General features: G+C 42.9%; 1 protein-coding gene across 3 annotated transcripts in view; it reads right to left on the bottom strand.

Moving 5' to 3' along the window:
- SEC22A (SEC22 homolog A, vesicle trafficking protein) overlaps positions 1-15,342 on the bottom strand; it is a 458,264-nt gene that overhangs the window by 110,247 nt on the left and 332,675 nt on the right. For all 3 annotated transcript variants that reach the window (XM_086957074.1, XM_086957076.1, XM_086957075.1), the window contains exon 6: positions 6,687-6,755. In XM_086957074.1, the coding sequence (XP_086813200.1) occupies positions 6,687-6,755 (69 nt within the window). The remainder of the gene's footprint in view (positions 1-6,686; positions 6,756-15,342) is intronic.

Raw genomic sequence — 15,342 nt, 5'->3', positions numbered from 1 at the left:
ATCAGGTGTTAATATAGCTACGTCATCCGCGTACGCCAGTGTTTTTACTCTACAGCCATTTATACTCATTGTCGGTATGCCTGGATTTCTCTCCAATCTGCGCAGCTAGGGATCCAGATATAACGCAAATAGAAGGGGAGATGAAGGGCAACCCTGCCTTGTCCCTCTCCTTATTCTAACAGCTTCCGAATGTCCTCTATTAACTCTGATCTTAGCTGTTGGATTTACATAAAGACTTTGTATAGCTTTTATGAAGCCTTCACCTATTCCGCTCCACCTCAAAACCGACCATAAAAACCCCCAGGAGACCCTATCAAACGCCTTTTCAGCGTCCAAAAATAGTGCTGCCATAGGGTCTCCTAGGGTATTTGCTGCATCAAACATTGTTATTACCTGTCTTGTGTGCTGTGTTGTTTCTTTTCCCGGGATTAAACCATGTTGGGAGGGACAAACCAGACTTTCTACAACCCTTGATAATCTTTTAGCCAGCATCTTGGAATAGATCTTTACGTCTGAATTCATCAATGTAATTGGTCGGTATGAACCTGTGGCGGTCATTGGTTTCCCTTTCTTTGCAATTACTATAATGTCAGCTCCTCCCATGATTCCGGTATTGACTCTCCCTTCTGTGCCAATAGCATTATATTAAACATATCCCCCAATAGAATTGTTTGGAATGTTTTATAAAACTCCAGTGGTATCTGATCCGGGCCTGCAGCCTTCCCTGTGGGTAGGTTACCTATTGCTGCAACAAACTCCTCTAGCTGAAATGTTTTTTCTAATTGAGTCTTATCCTCCAGTGATAGCTTTGAAGGGAGTATTTCACTCAGATAGCTTTCTACATCCTCCATTCCTGCTGCATTATCTGCGTCACAAAGAACTGAGTAGTATTGCCTAAATACTTCCCTCATCTGATCTGATTCTTGAACCATATTTCCTTGTGCATCTATGATCTCCCCAATATCTGCTGCCTCTCCTTTCTGTCTAGTCCGAACAGCTAAAATATGGCCCACACGTTCACTAAGATCATAAACACTCTCTTTCCTTGCCAGGTACTTTTCTATTGTTTTCTTGGCAATCCCTTCTGCTGCCTCTGCCCTGAGTGCTATACCTTTAAGCAGTATCTGATCTAGCGGGGAGTGTTGACTAATAGCCAATTCTAGCTCATCTTCGACTCTCGAGATGTTTCTATGCATCTCTTCTACCTTCAACTTTTCCCTCTTTTGTCTCGAAAAGACATAACTCATTGTCTCCCCTCTCACCCTAGCCTTAAATGTGTCCCAGACTACTCCTGGGGATGCTGTATCTCTATTTATATCCCTCAAACTCGTAATCCAATTTGTCATAGTTATTCTATATTCCTGATCCTGTAGCAAGGCCCTTTCAAACGTCCATTGTATCTCTTTCCTTTGAACTTGACCCAGTTTAACTGTTAATACTAGCGGGCTATGATCTGATAGGATACGTGGGTGGTTTTCTATTTCTGAACCTGTTACCAGACTATTTGAGATTAAAAAATAATCCAACCTAACTAAGACCTGATGTGGGGCTGAAAAGAAAGTGCTACATTCCAAATTCGGATGCCATTTTATCCATGGATCTATCAAAGCGTTATTTAGCACCATTTCCGACAAAGCTCTATGTTTTTTTTTCTTTCTACCTCGATATTGGGTCCCTGGTTGTACAAATGAACTAACTGGGTCATGCAAATTAAAGTCACCACAACATATGATTGGTTCCGACCATTGTGCCTACTCCACATCCAAATACTGAAAGATATCCGGATCGTCCTCGGTGGACCCATAAACTGAAACCAACGTAATTGTCTCCCCTTTAAATACTAATTCCAACATTACCCATCTTCCCTATTGATCTTCTTTTTTCCTCTTTACCTCCGTGTCTTTCTTTTACCCATCACTACCACCCCTCTAGTTTTTGTCCCTTGGTTAGTTTTTGCCAAAACCGCAAATCCCAACTGTTCCATAAGGTATGCCTTATTGCCTTCTATGTGCGTCTCTTGCAGACAGATCAGATCTAATTTCAAAGTATTCAATAGCGCAGCAACTCTATGTCTTTTATTTATATCGTTCAAGCCGCAAACATTTATTGAGGCTATTCTACACGACATTTGGGTTGATTCTGTAACCATTAAGTACCCCTACTACTTTGTTCGATAGTGGGTGTGCTATGGATGGTGTGTATATCTGTATATGTTGTATATATGTCATCATTTTTCCTGTCCCAGTGTGCTGCGCCAATTTTAAATCACCAAACCCTTGTGACCCTTTTCTACCCCCCCCCCTGCCCTCCCCAGCCCTTCCCGTCCTTCCCCCCCTTTTACCTCCCCCCCCCCACCCCCCTGCCTCCCACCCCCTTACAGGCAAATAGGTCATGCAACCTATGTGTGGCTGTGTCAAGTTGTGCATGTCGCTTCCCTCTCCTGCTTCAATCCTACTGTCCTCATGCTGTGTTGCTTCATTTTAGATTTACCCCCTACAATCCCAAAAATAAATGCCAAAAGAAAAATATCCATGAGCACTCAGCCCATTCAATTAGTATCCAGTATTCTTCATCCCTTCCCCTGATCCACTTTCTGATCCTTCATCTGTTCTAAAAAGTGCTGGGCTTTAATCTCTGAGGCAAACATCCAAGCTTTCCCTTTTACCACTACCTTGAGTCTTGAGGGATAAAGAAGGTATGCTTCTGCCCCTAGGGCCTGAAAGGGTGCTATCATTTGCCTCAATTTCCATCTACGCTCAACCGTAATGTGGCAGAAGTCGAGTCTCGTAAAAAATGTAATTCCTTTAAATGATCGTCTACTGTCGGGTCTTGCTTTGTCTATAATCTCTTGCCTTAACAAAAAGTTTCCTATGTTGACAAGGATTGCCCTAGGAAGCACCCCCTGGCCTCCTGTAGCCTGCCCTTTCTTTAACACAAAGGGGAACCGATGTGCCCTCTGCACCTCCCTTTCCCATTGCCACTGGGATTCTGGAAAGGCCCCCTTTAATAGGTCTACAACAAATTGTCTTACATCCTGCCCTTCTGACCCTTCTGCCACACCCAGAATTCTGACATTGTTCCGTCTTTGTCTGTTCTCAAAATCTTCCATCTTCTAGCGTAGGTCTTCCGCCATCTTTTCATATTCAGTTTTAAAAGATTGCCAACTCCCAACATCATCCTCCAGTTTTCCTGTACATTCTTCTACTTCTGTACTCTATCCACTACTTCTTTATACAATTTATTAACTTTTCTAATTGATCCTCGAATTTTCTTAGTGTCTTGTCTTGCTCTGCGGCTTTCCGCCCTGGCTTCAGCTTGCATTTGTTTAAGTGTAGTGAATAGAATTCCAAAAGCGTCACTGGGAGCGGAACCTCCAGTTGCCCCGGTATCTTGATATTCCTGTGAGGTAGCCGAATAGTCCCATTCTAAGCGCCTTTCAGGGTGAGATGGAGATCCTGAAACCCCTCTCCTTGATCTAGGCATTTTTTTTCGTTGCGTAGACTCTTTTCCAGAGGTATCGGATCCTGAATCTGAACCCTCCTCCTCCTCCACTGGGCTCTCGGAGGCTGTGGACTCCGATTCTGTGTCTTCATTCGCTGAGAAAAATTCCCCCTCTATTGATGCACCTTCACCCCATTCTTTTATATTTATGTTCTTATCCCGGGCTTTCTCCATATCCTTCTTATCAGTCATTCTGTCTCTACTGCACCAAGCATTGTCTGTCTGTTTTGTATGTTTATCAGAATTCATCTCAGCTTCCATTAAAAGTAAAGCCCCCATCATATCAGCACTCCCCTGGTCTGTACTCCCCAGCGTTTTGTTTTTACCTTCTTCTGTCGTTATGATCACCTTAGGTGTTAGTCCTGCCGCGCAAGCCTCTGGTGTTACTTCTGGCGTTATCTCCTTCTGCTGAAAACCCTCATTGAGCTGCTGCCTAGGAGTCTGTTCTGCTTTAGCTCCTTGCTCGGAATCCGATCGTTGCCTAGCAACCTGGCTCTCGGCGTGCAGCGTTGCCTCCGTAGCGTCCTTGAGGACATTTCCACCAGCCTCCAGTTGTTCGTGTGCGCCTCCTGTCTGCCCGGGGATTATCCCAGAAAATACCTCATTCAGGGTAGGTTGCCGCATTGCTGGGTCTCTCCCTTTCGGGGCATCTGCTCCTTTGCACGGCTTATCCCCTCTGCCCCCTTTCTGATTTCGGGGCTCCGCCGTATTACTTATTGCGCTTCCTGCTGCCTCGCCTGTCTTGTCCCGTAGCTCCGATTTCTTTTTCGATACAGTGACTTGGACGACCGGGATAGCCGGGACCTTTCCGTCGACCCCAGAGACTTTCCAGGCTTGCCAGTACTCGGATCAGCACTCGGTGTAGCCGCGATGACCAGTTTTTTCACCATTGGTAGATCTGTCATATCTTTTCTTTTATCTGGTTTAGCACATCGAAGGGGCATTTTGTAGATCGGCTCTAGGTTCCAGCGTGATAGCTTCTCACTCAGCCAGTCCCAATTTAGTCTGCTCCTGGAAAGTTGTTTTGTTAATCGTATGTACGCCTTTAATCCTTGCTGCCACCAGCGTTCACCAGCCATTTAACCATTCGTTTCCACAGCGTTTAGGCTCCTTAGACCAACATTCGCAGGAGAGGAAAACCGTTCACAACTCCTCAGCGGCCATCTTGCCAATGGTCTAATATTTGGGTGGGCGTACTCTGTTTATACAGAGCTTATGTCCATGCCTATGCTATTAAAACACATTGGTTACGATATTGACATGAGGCAGACAAATGCAGCAGGTACTGTTTAAGTGGGGGGCGGATGGACAAGTGAACAAGTTAAAGGGAAAGGATCAATGTTGGAAAATGGACAGCAAAACATTTTTGGCTACACTGTTTAAATAGAGCGCATGTTTATGTCTACGCTGTTTAAACGATGGGCTTAATTTCACATGCGTCTTATGCTGTTCAAACAGATCAGCTTAATTTGATGTGCGTCTTGTGTGGTGCAAATATAATATCCACATGAGTCACAGAAATGCAGCAGGTATTGTTTAAGCGTAAGTCGGATGGAAAAGTGAACAAGTAAAGGTCTGATATTTGGGTGGGCCTACGCTCTTTAAACATAGCGTATGCCTACACAGTTTAAACAGATGGGATTAATTTGACGTGCGTTTTACGCGGTTTGAACAGATTGACTTAACTTAACGTGCGTCTTCTGTGGTGCAAATATAATATCAGCATGAAGCACACAGGTGCAGCAGGTACTGTTTAATTAATTTATTTATTTATTATTTGTCTGCTAGACGGAAGTAATGCTAACATTCCTTCCTTAAGCCCAGGCCTGACTCTGGGTCAAGAGTGTAAAAGTGTAACTGACACTAGGCCTCCCCTCCTCCTTTGATGAGCATAGTTTACAACTTCGCCCCCTGCTCTGCCATTCCATTGTAGCAGAGCTCTGCCCTCAAGACAGAGCTAGCTAACCCCAGGTGCTCTTTAAACAGAACGGGGGGGACGGAAAAGTAGACAAGTAAAGGTCTAGTATTTGGGTGGGCCTACACTGTTTAAACACAGAGTATGTCCATGCCTATGCTGTTTAAACAGATGGGCTTAATTTACATGTGCTTTTTGTGGGCTAAATATGATATCAACATGAGGCAGACAGATGCAGCACGTACTGCTTAAGTGGGGGCGGACGGAAAAGTGAACAAGTATAGGTGTGGTATGTAGGTGGGCCTACGCTGTTTAAACACAAAAGACACTGCATTTACAATATCAATAACTTTAAACTTTGCAAATGCGAGACCTATTGCACTGCAAATGCTTATTTATTAGGGGAGAGGAGTTGGCCTAATGGCTAGGACAGTCAACCTCGAATCTGGGGAACTGGGTTAGAGTTTCGGCAAGGACGCTGAACATCCTGGGATTCGGGGCAAACCACTTAATCTCCCTGTGCCTAACAAAAATGAATGTGTCCTCATGTAACGCAACTGGTGCTATGTAAAGTGCTCCGATACCTGATTCGGGTCAAGTTTGTGCTATATAAAACTCTGTAAAATAAAATAAATTAGAATAAAATAAATGAATAAATATTTATGTAGAGAAAGACACAATTTGGATAATTTAATGCCTTCTTAACCTTCCCAGATGGAATATTGGAAAAAAACGTATGGTTTGCCTCTGCGATGTATCAGCCAACGGACCACACTGATTTTGGTTTCTTTCTTCTTTTTTTTTGTTGTTTTTTATTAGCGATGAATCTTCTCTTTTATGTCCAGCAGAGACCAAACTTCATGGAAGAATAACTGGCGTAAAATAAGGTAATATAGAGTTGTGTCTCATTCTCACACAGTAATCTCTTTCCAGATACATTCTGTTTGAAGTACATCTTTGACACCAAACATACTTCCAGATAAAACTTGCAATATTTATGACCCAAACATTAGATGTTAGCAATATTCACATTCCAGACGGAAAAGTTCTTGCCTGTTAATATAGTAATATTGGTAAGACATCAGAGACACAAAAACACTACCTTGGCTTTATACAGTTTTCTTCAGCCTTGCCTAATGCTGTTGAACCCCTTAATCAACGTCTGTAACGTTAGTATATAATTAATGTGCAATTGATCTTGCTGTTAACGTAGTTCAAGTTTATTCAGTACACTTTTAAATTGGATGAGGCCGAAGAAAAGTGAACCAACCTGATATAAGCAAGCTGCTGTTCCAAGGAAAAAGGCAATAACAAAACTGAAGTCATTGTCCTCTTCAATCTGCAAAGACAAAGCAACCAATTATTTTTTACTTTGCAACTTGCTACCAATGCAGCACTGTTACATAGACCTGGAAGATTTTTCAAAATGTCTCATGATTTTTTAAATCAAAAATAACAGAACAAAATTGGTTTCTATGTTTTTTATCAGGTGGGTTGTCAACTATGAGAAGGCAAACTCTGCTAATTTAATGCCCTTAAAATCGAAGGAGAACCAGAGCGCACTCATGGTACCATCCCCAACAAAGTCTTCCCCTAAATATATGCAACTCTTCCCTTACTTGCAACAAAAAAGTAAGGACTAGTTGTTAAGAATGCTAGGTAAGCAAGTCAAGTTATCCTTCCCTATATCAAGAACAGGCTGGATGCCAATAACAGTACTACAGCTTTGATCAAATGGAAGCGAGTATTAGGACCCTCTATCTGTATAACAAGGCACAGGCAATCAAAGGTGATTAGAGAATCAACGACATACAATATAGGTGTGCACCAGAACAATCTGGAGAGAACTCACTCCAATTATCTTGTTAAAGAGAACTTCCAACTATGAAAGAACAAAGTGTTTTGGGGGAAGAATACGACAAGGAGGAATATATGCAAATACGATCTGGCTCAATTAAATGCTGTCAAAACTCCAGTAAGAAAAAGATCATGACCCAAGCCCAACTCTTAGCCAAACGAAGCAGATCTTGTAATTTGCTTACAGCCATTGGGTCAGACTTTCCAGACATGTCCCCTTCCACCTCAAATCCACACTACCAAGGAAGGGCGCAATTCACATACAACTTGGTACTTCTCAGGTGTCAACACCAGGAGTAACTTTAGATCACAGGTTATTACAACAGGAGTACTTTACTAGAGAGGTTATAAGTATTACTCTTACCATTTTTATATACTTTTATATAAATATATATATATATATGAACACGCACACCAATTTCATTTAAAAAAGTTAATTTAATGGTACATTTTATTAATAAAAATAATAGGGTAATACTTAACTAAAATTATGTTTTAAACACCTTTAATTGTAATATTTTAAACTGCCCATTTCCTAAACCCTGAAACACCTTCTACACCAAGCACGACTCATCCCTGCACCCAAAATACTTCTTACTACTTCATGTACTACCATTTCCTGAGCCCTAAAACCTCCTTATCACCCCCAATGTATTACCCGTCCCTGATCCCTAAAGATTCATTAAAACCATTAAGCACTGAGCCTTAAACATTCCATACTACCTTTTTTTGCAATACCCATCACTGAACCCTAAAAACTCATCACTATGGTTTTATCAATGATGTAATTTACCATGTCATCGGTGATGTAGTATGTGAGGTCAAAAGCAGTGCACAAAACGGCACAAGTTGTAGTTAGCTCAGTAAGCCATAACTCGTGAATTGTGTTTATTTTCTTTTTGATTTTTATCTTATTTCAATACCTATACCTTTTTTGGGGGAGAATTTCTAGAGGTTTTATTTAACGTAAGCTAAGATTTGAATACCATACTTTACTATACCATCACTTTAATCTTTGGATTTCGTCGGTTCATTTCTAGGGCTTTTAATCATATTCACTCAACCCTGCTGATATGCATGACCATTTACTGGGCTAAGTATGGCGTTTGGACGCAGAGTCTGCCCTCAGGCCAGGCACTGTGCCCATCCCTACCGCAGGCCCTGAACCTAAGTCCTGCCGCCACAGGTGTAAAACCTCTCGCTGTGTATGCCTTTGCCCCTGAGCAACGATGAGTTGGCTGAAGGGTTGGACCTCTGGCCAGGCACTGCATCATAACCTGCGATGGGAGATCAACCCTCCTGCAGGCACCAATCCCAAATTTTATTTACTTATATAATTATTTATTCTGGGTACCATAGTACTTACCATTCAAGCATCGCCCCAGGACATGGCGGTAGCATGCAAGCTTCCTTGGTAAAGCTTGCACTGTACTGTGGTGCCTTTGGGTTGTAGCTTGAGCTGAGGTGATGCGGGAGGCTGCACTGTGCCCTACAAGAGTACTGGGGTACCTGAGAAACAAATTTTGTATTTTTTATTTTCAGCCATGTGGATGGGGAAGCAGGGCTAGGATTATATCTCTCGGACCACCACCAGGGGGTGAGGCTGTATCTACCCTATTTTACAAACTATTAAGGACATTGGGACTTATCCCTGTGCCATGTAATGGCAGCCGGAACATTTCGTTCTCAGCTGCGGTCAGCCAATCAGATCGCTTGTTCCCTTGTGGTAATGAAATGGCAGACAGAAAGAAAAGTCTCCTCAGTCACTCAGAGGGTATTTTTTCTATTTTTTAAATGTGGTACCGTGGGACTCCCTCAAGGCCAACAGTCTACCCTTATAGCAAATGAAGAAATTGGTGGCTGGGTTACAGTTGCGCTGGGTAACAGTGATAATAGTAAAGATGAGAACAAGTAAAGAAGCTCCAAGGATAAGGTTTAGACCACCAAACTAAACACAACAGGCATGAACCAGTCAATGCCCTAATATACAACACAACATTTATCCTGAGCTAACACAAAAATCCACTTTGCAACCAATGAACAAATCACAAGTCGCTGTTTGTTTTCTTCTTTTCTTTCTTTTATTTCATGCGTTGATTGTTCATAAAACCTCCTAGCCGACAAGTGTTTCGTCTGATTTGGTGTTAATCCACAGACTTCTTCAAGGCTTGATTGATCAAGTTCAACCTCTAGTCTCTTGTTCCACACCCCTGCCACAGCGTCATTGGGGTTCAGTTATCCTCTTAGTCTATTTTTCACGTTGTTTTGGCCCGTAGATAGCGGTTAAAATCAGTCTCTCTCCATACTGTATTATTCGGGTATTTTCCTCCTGTGACGATATCTCGTCCTCTGTAAAAAAGTTCCTGGCGTTCAGCGGACGAGATATCGTCACAGGAGGAAAATACCCGAATAATACAGTATGGAGAGAGACTGATTTTAACCGCTATCTACGGACCAAAACAACGTGAAAAATAGACTAAGAGGATAACTGAACCCCAATGACGCTGTGGCAGGGGTGTGGAACAAGAGACTAGAGGTTGAACTTGATCAATCAAGCCTTAAAGAAGTCTGTGGATTAACACCAAATCAGACGAAACACGTGTCGGCTAGGAGGTTTTATGAACAATCAACGCATGAAATAAAAGAAAGAAAAGAAGAAAACAAACAGCGACTTGTGATTTGTTCGTTGGTTGCAAAGTGGATTTTTGTGTTAGCTCAGGATAAATGTTGTGTAGTCTACCCGTATATGTATGTATGTATGTTTGTATATATATATATATATAAATATGGCCTCAATGAAACAATAAATACACTGTACCTACTAAAGCAAACAATGACTTCTCACCGTTTAGGACTACAAGTCCCAGCACACTATCTGGCTAATGAGACCACGCCCACCCAAGTGCGACAAAACTAAATAAAAGAATATTCATTCATTCATTAGTCTTTATTTCGGTTAAAATAACCATAAAAGAATACAATTCATTAAAAGCATCAATATATACATCAAGTACTAGTACATCAAGTGCTAGTAATCCTGAACAAGGATAATTGGAATACACAGTATTACTGGGCCGTTAGAATATGTGAAAACAGAAGGTTAGCCAGGGGAACCAGGTTTACAGTCGGTTTAAAATTCAAACATCAAAAAATTCCTATTTACAGAAAAAAGAAGAGTTAATACATTATATATATTAAAACATTAAAAATAGTTAGGGAAGCATCGGGGAACATGTTGCAAAGGAGGGTTTAGGCTAGATTAGGTGGGGCTACTATAGTACAAATGCATTTTGTTTCATTATACTCACAGTTGTCACAAAGCTAGAATGTTATTACATTTTAAGACCTGTTTTCTTCCTCACTGTCGCTACTGCAAGAAGGAACCTACTTAAACTAAATACTATAGTCTGAGAAGTATCACCTTTGAATACTCTTTCCCCATCTGTAATTTTCCGAAAGCCTAAGAGAAGACAAATGGGTTTGATCCACTTTTTCCTTGCTTGCAAGTACGCCGGGCATATAAATATGACATGAGCCTCATCTTCTCTAATGCTCATATCACAGAGTTCGCAGTGGTCAGAGTTATTTTTATTCGTTGACTCTGATCTACACACCCATTTGGAGGTTCTGGATTTTAATTGTAGAATGCCATAGCGGTACTATAAATACAGTGATTTTGCCATTGAGGGTAAAATTTCATCCATAAAACATTCAAATTTACATTCGCTTTTGACAAAGAATTTAAGAGTCAATTTCCCAATTTTAGAGTTATGGAGTGGGTAACTATAGATATGTTCCCAATATCGTGCCTTTAGTAACTTTTTTGAACCAGAGTTCAAGGAATCGGGGTCTGTCCAAAAGCTATTTAAACCTAGTTTTAGGAACCATTTTTCAATGTGCAATAGCCAACTAATTCTCACAGTATTTTTTATTTGTAAAATTTCCTTGAGAGCTACTCTATAGTCCACTAGTTCCTCAGTGGACCAAAGGCGGACCCAAAAGAGTAGCGGGCATAGGGAGGCATGGTCATCGGAGCGTCGTACGTTTAGGTACCAAAATAGAGGAATGAGGGGAGTACAGCCTGGGACAGATAAGAGTTGCCTAACAAAGCTATTGTCCTGAATTGAAAAGGAGTCTCTGGCTACATGTCCCCATAGTTCTGCCCCATATAGGGTGGCCGATTGAGCTTTGTATTTATATAATTCAATAGCGGGTGATACTGCCTTAAGGAAGCTGCTTTTGTGCTTCCGTATTATTGGGGGGCATCTGACCTGACTTCATTCCTGCCGTGAGGGCAACGGCTGATGACCTTGCTGGGAGAAGCGCCGTGAGGGGAACGGCCGAATAGCGCAACGCCACTGACACCGGGGACACAGAACCACAACCCCCAGGTGCCCCGGCGGCCGAGTCGCGTTCCTGACGCCACCTTCGCCCCTGGAGGCGCCTGTAAAGCGAGGAGCGCCGAGCGCTCAGAGGGGGGCATCTGACCTGACTTCATTCCTGCCGTGAGGGCAACGGCTGATGACCTTGCTGGGAGAAGCGCCGTGAGGGGAACGGCCGAATAGCGCAACGCCACTGACACCGGGGACACAGAACCACAACCCCCAGGTGCCCCGGCGGCCGAGTCGCGTCCCTGACGCCACCTTCGCGCCTGGAGGCGCCTGTAAAGCGAGGAGCGCCGAGCGCTCAGAGGGGGGCATCTGACCTGACTTCATTCCTGCCGTGAGGGCAACGGCTGATGACCTTGCTGGGAGAAGCGCCGTGAGGGGAACGGCCGAATAGCGCAACGCCACTGACACCGGGGACACAGAACCACAACCCCCAGGTGCCCCGGCGGCCGAGTCGCGTCCCTGACGCCACCTTCGCGCCTGTAAAGCGAGGAACGCCTCTCGCCACGCGAGTCGCGCGCGGGAGTGCCCGGGGCTAAGCCCGGGCAAAGGGCGGGCCCTCTGTGGCCCTCCGAGGACCTGAGGAGGACGGGGCGGGCCACCCCACTTGGTCCCAACATAAGAGGTACAGAGACATAATACTGCATACATATTTATGTTCTATCGTCCAGTGTCGTCATCGGGCTCTACATAGTCCTCCCATGATGTCTTTTTGGGAAGAGCTTAATGCCGTCTGTGGCACTAACTATGTCCCTGATATATTAACCCCCCCCAGAGTGGGCAAAGACACTGATCTCGTAACCTGTACCACCCAAGCTGTTCCTGTATCCCCTGATTTAATCCTGTTTAACAACGAGGAAACTCCTTCAAATGTCAATCTATTGTGTTGTAGCTCCTCATCCCTCCCCGCCAATCCAATTGTTTTAACGCCACATAAAGCAGGGACCACATTAAATAATCCTGTTTCCCCCCTTCAATCGACCCTATTGGCCGAATTTGAACGATTGTTGAATGCTGCTCTGTTACCCCTGGTCACTAAAATTAAGGAGTTGGGAGACAGGTTGTCCAGTGTGGAACAAATAGTAAAAATGACTCACCCACCAACTGTAAAACCGGCCGTCTCCCCACGTTCTACACTCTGTATAAACCCGGACAAGCCAATTCCTACTGAACTCAGAAAAGCACGAACAATTGACCCTGCCCTGAGTATACCCTTCCCAAGGGGCCATAATAACACTCCTAACCATAATAGTGCTCCTTTTAAAGCCTCTAGACATCCTCAGCCAAGAAGGCATAGAATTAATTTACCCCCTGAGGCTGCCCCCTACGTGTCCGTTCTTTCCGGGGTGCCCGAACTTGCTCAGGGCAATCACGAAACAAGCGAGGAGCTGCTAAATAAGACCATCTTTTGGCTTAACAACAACAGACCGCTGCCGCCCGCCCTAGATGGCGGAATTGTGAGCGTCAGGAGGGTGGGGTGGTTAGGCAGATTGCCTAAAGACATTTCGGGAGACCTGATATTGATCAGATTTAAACACAGGAACATTGTCCCCTTTTTAAGACTTTCCCAACCAAAACCCGGTGATGGCCCTATTTCTACTTGGGACTTGTTTGATTTTTACCCGGGCCCCAGAGTAATGAACAATAACACTTGGTGAAAGGGGACTCTGACCACCATGTGTTTATCATCCTTATACCCAGACATGTAAAATGGAAAAAGCCAAATATGCTCTTAACAATTGTACTTATGTATCTTGTCGTACATGCTCCTTATGCATCAAGGCCTAATTGATTGCTCCTTTTCTAATTAACTCTTAATCACTCTAAAGATTGGCTCTCCAGATCTTGCTTTTTTTAAATGATTGCCATTTACTTATCTTAATGAATTGATCAAATTGTTTGTTTTTAAATTATTTCTGCAATTGTATGTTTGTATGATATTTTATGAAATTTTACGCTTATATGATATTTCTTTGCTGAATATCGAATAAAGCATATTTTGAACTTTGAACATTATTGGTGCTTGGCTTTGTATTAGCGTTAGCTGAGACTTTTCTATTTGTGAGATCCAATTCATTTTAGAGTCAAGGCTGATACCCAAGTATTTAAAATTTTGGACCTGTACAATATTCTCCTTATTTACACTAAAAACTTTTTTAAAACCTTTGTGCGGGTTGATGGACATAACCTTAGTTTTCAAAGAATTAATTTCAAGGTTTTTGCCCAAACAGTATGAGTGGAATGTATTTACTAAATTCTGTAGTCCTTTGGGGGTCTGGAAATTAAAATTGTGTCATCCGCAAATAGTAATGCCGGAACGGCTTGACCATTCAACTTGGGAAGAGTCATGCTCGCAGCCCAAGAGGGTGTCTGGGATGTCGTTAACGTAGAGAGAGAAGAGAGTTGGCGCCAGGACACAGACTTGCCTTACCCCTCTCTCTCTGTCAATTTTTCCTGTCAGTTCCCCGTTAGGTCCCCACCTTACTCTTGCGTAATTCCCCTCGTGCAGCCTCCTTAACTGGTGTAATATATCACTGGGAACTCCCATGTCTCTTAATGATTTCCAGAGTTTGCCTCTTGGGACCAAATCAAAAGCGGCCCTGAGGTCCACAAAGGCTACATATAAATGAGAGTTCCTTATATTAATAGATTTCCAAACTAAACATAAAAATCTAAAAACCTGGTCCACTGTGCTAATTTTGGCTCTAAACCCTGCCTGATATTTTGTCAAGATAGAGCTATCTTCAATCCAGATATTAAGCTTATGTAGGAGTTGGCGTGCAAAGATCTTTTGGAGTACATCCAGAAGGCTAATTGGTCTATAGTGGGCCTGATTAGATCTATCACCCTTCTTGAAGAAGGTTACAATTTCAGCACTTCACCACGTCTCCGGTATTGGAGCCCCTCTTAGGATATCATTACTAAGTAAATTAATGTACGAAGCCCAAAGGAGATTTTCATGTTTCCAAAGATCCCCAGGGATTCTGTCTGGGCCAGGAGCTTTACCCTGTTTAACTGCATTGATGGCAAGTATAGTCTCCGACAGGCCAAATGTTAGAGGAGTAATGCACGGGTTAGCTTTAAAATTCTCTAGTGTGCAATTGTCCTCATCTTCCCCACCACCACATGAATACAGGGCTGAAAAATGCTTTACCCAGACACTTTCCTCAAGGAATCTATCCCTTGATGGAGTATTTTCTTTTGAACCATTCGCAATCAGTTTCCAAAAGAGGGATTGGTCTTTTATTTTACATGCTGCGAGCAGGTCTGTCCAAACTCTACCATCCCATTCTCTTTTTGCGAGGTCGAGTATCTTTTTGTATTGCAACCTTTTCTCTCTGATAATATTAATCTGATTATCTTTTATGGCTTCTATCAATTCGGTTTTAGCATGACGGCAGGCTTTATTGTACCAACGGCTTTCCTACGGGTTATGCTTTTTTTTGCCCGTATGCGCCTGTTTAGTCTCTTTTAAGAAGATCTCTCTAAGCTGTGACATTAAGTTCTTGTGTAATTCAGCTAAGAGGATACTTTCTCCGTTGTTATCAATTAATGGGGACATAAAAGTTACATAAGAGTCATAGATTCTCTTAATGATTCTTTTGTTACCCATTACTGCTGGCCATTTCAGAGCCCTACGGCTATTGGATTCTAGAGGGTCCTTTGCAGGGATTTATCTCC

This window comes from Lissotriton vulgaris, chromosome 2_1 (genome assembly GCF_964263255.1).
Source record: "Lissotriton vulgaris chromosome 2_1, aLisVul1.2, whole genome shotgun sequence".
NCBI classification, from domain to species: domain Eukaryota; kingdom Metazoa; phylum Chordata; class Amphibia; order Caudata; family Salamandridae; genus Lissotriton; species Lissotriton vulgaris.
Note: the sequence above shows the minus strand (reverse complement) of the source record. Positions and strands in the feature narration are given on the sequence as shown.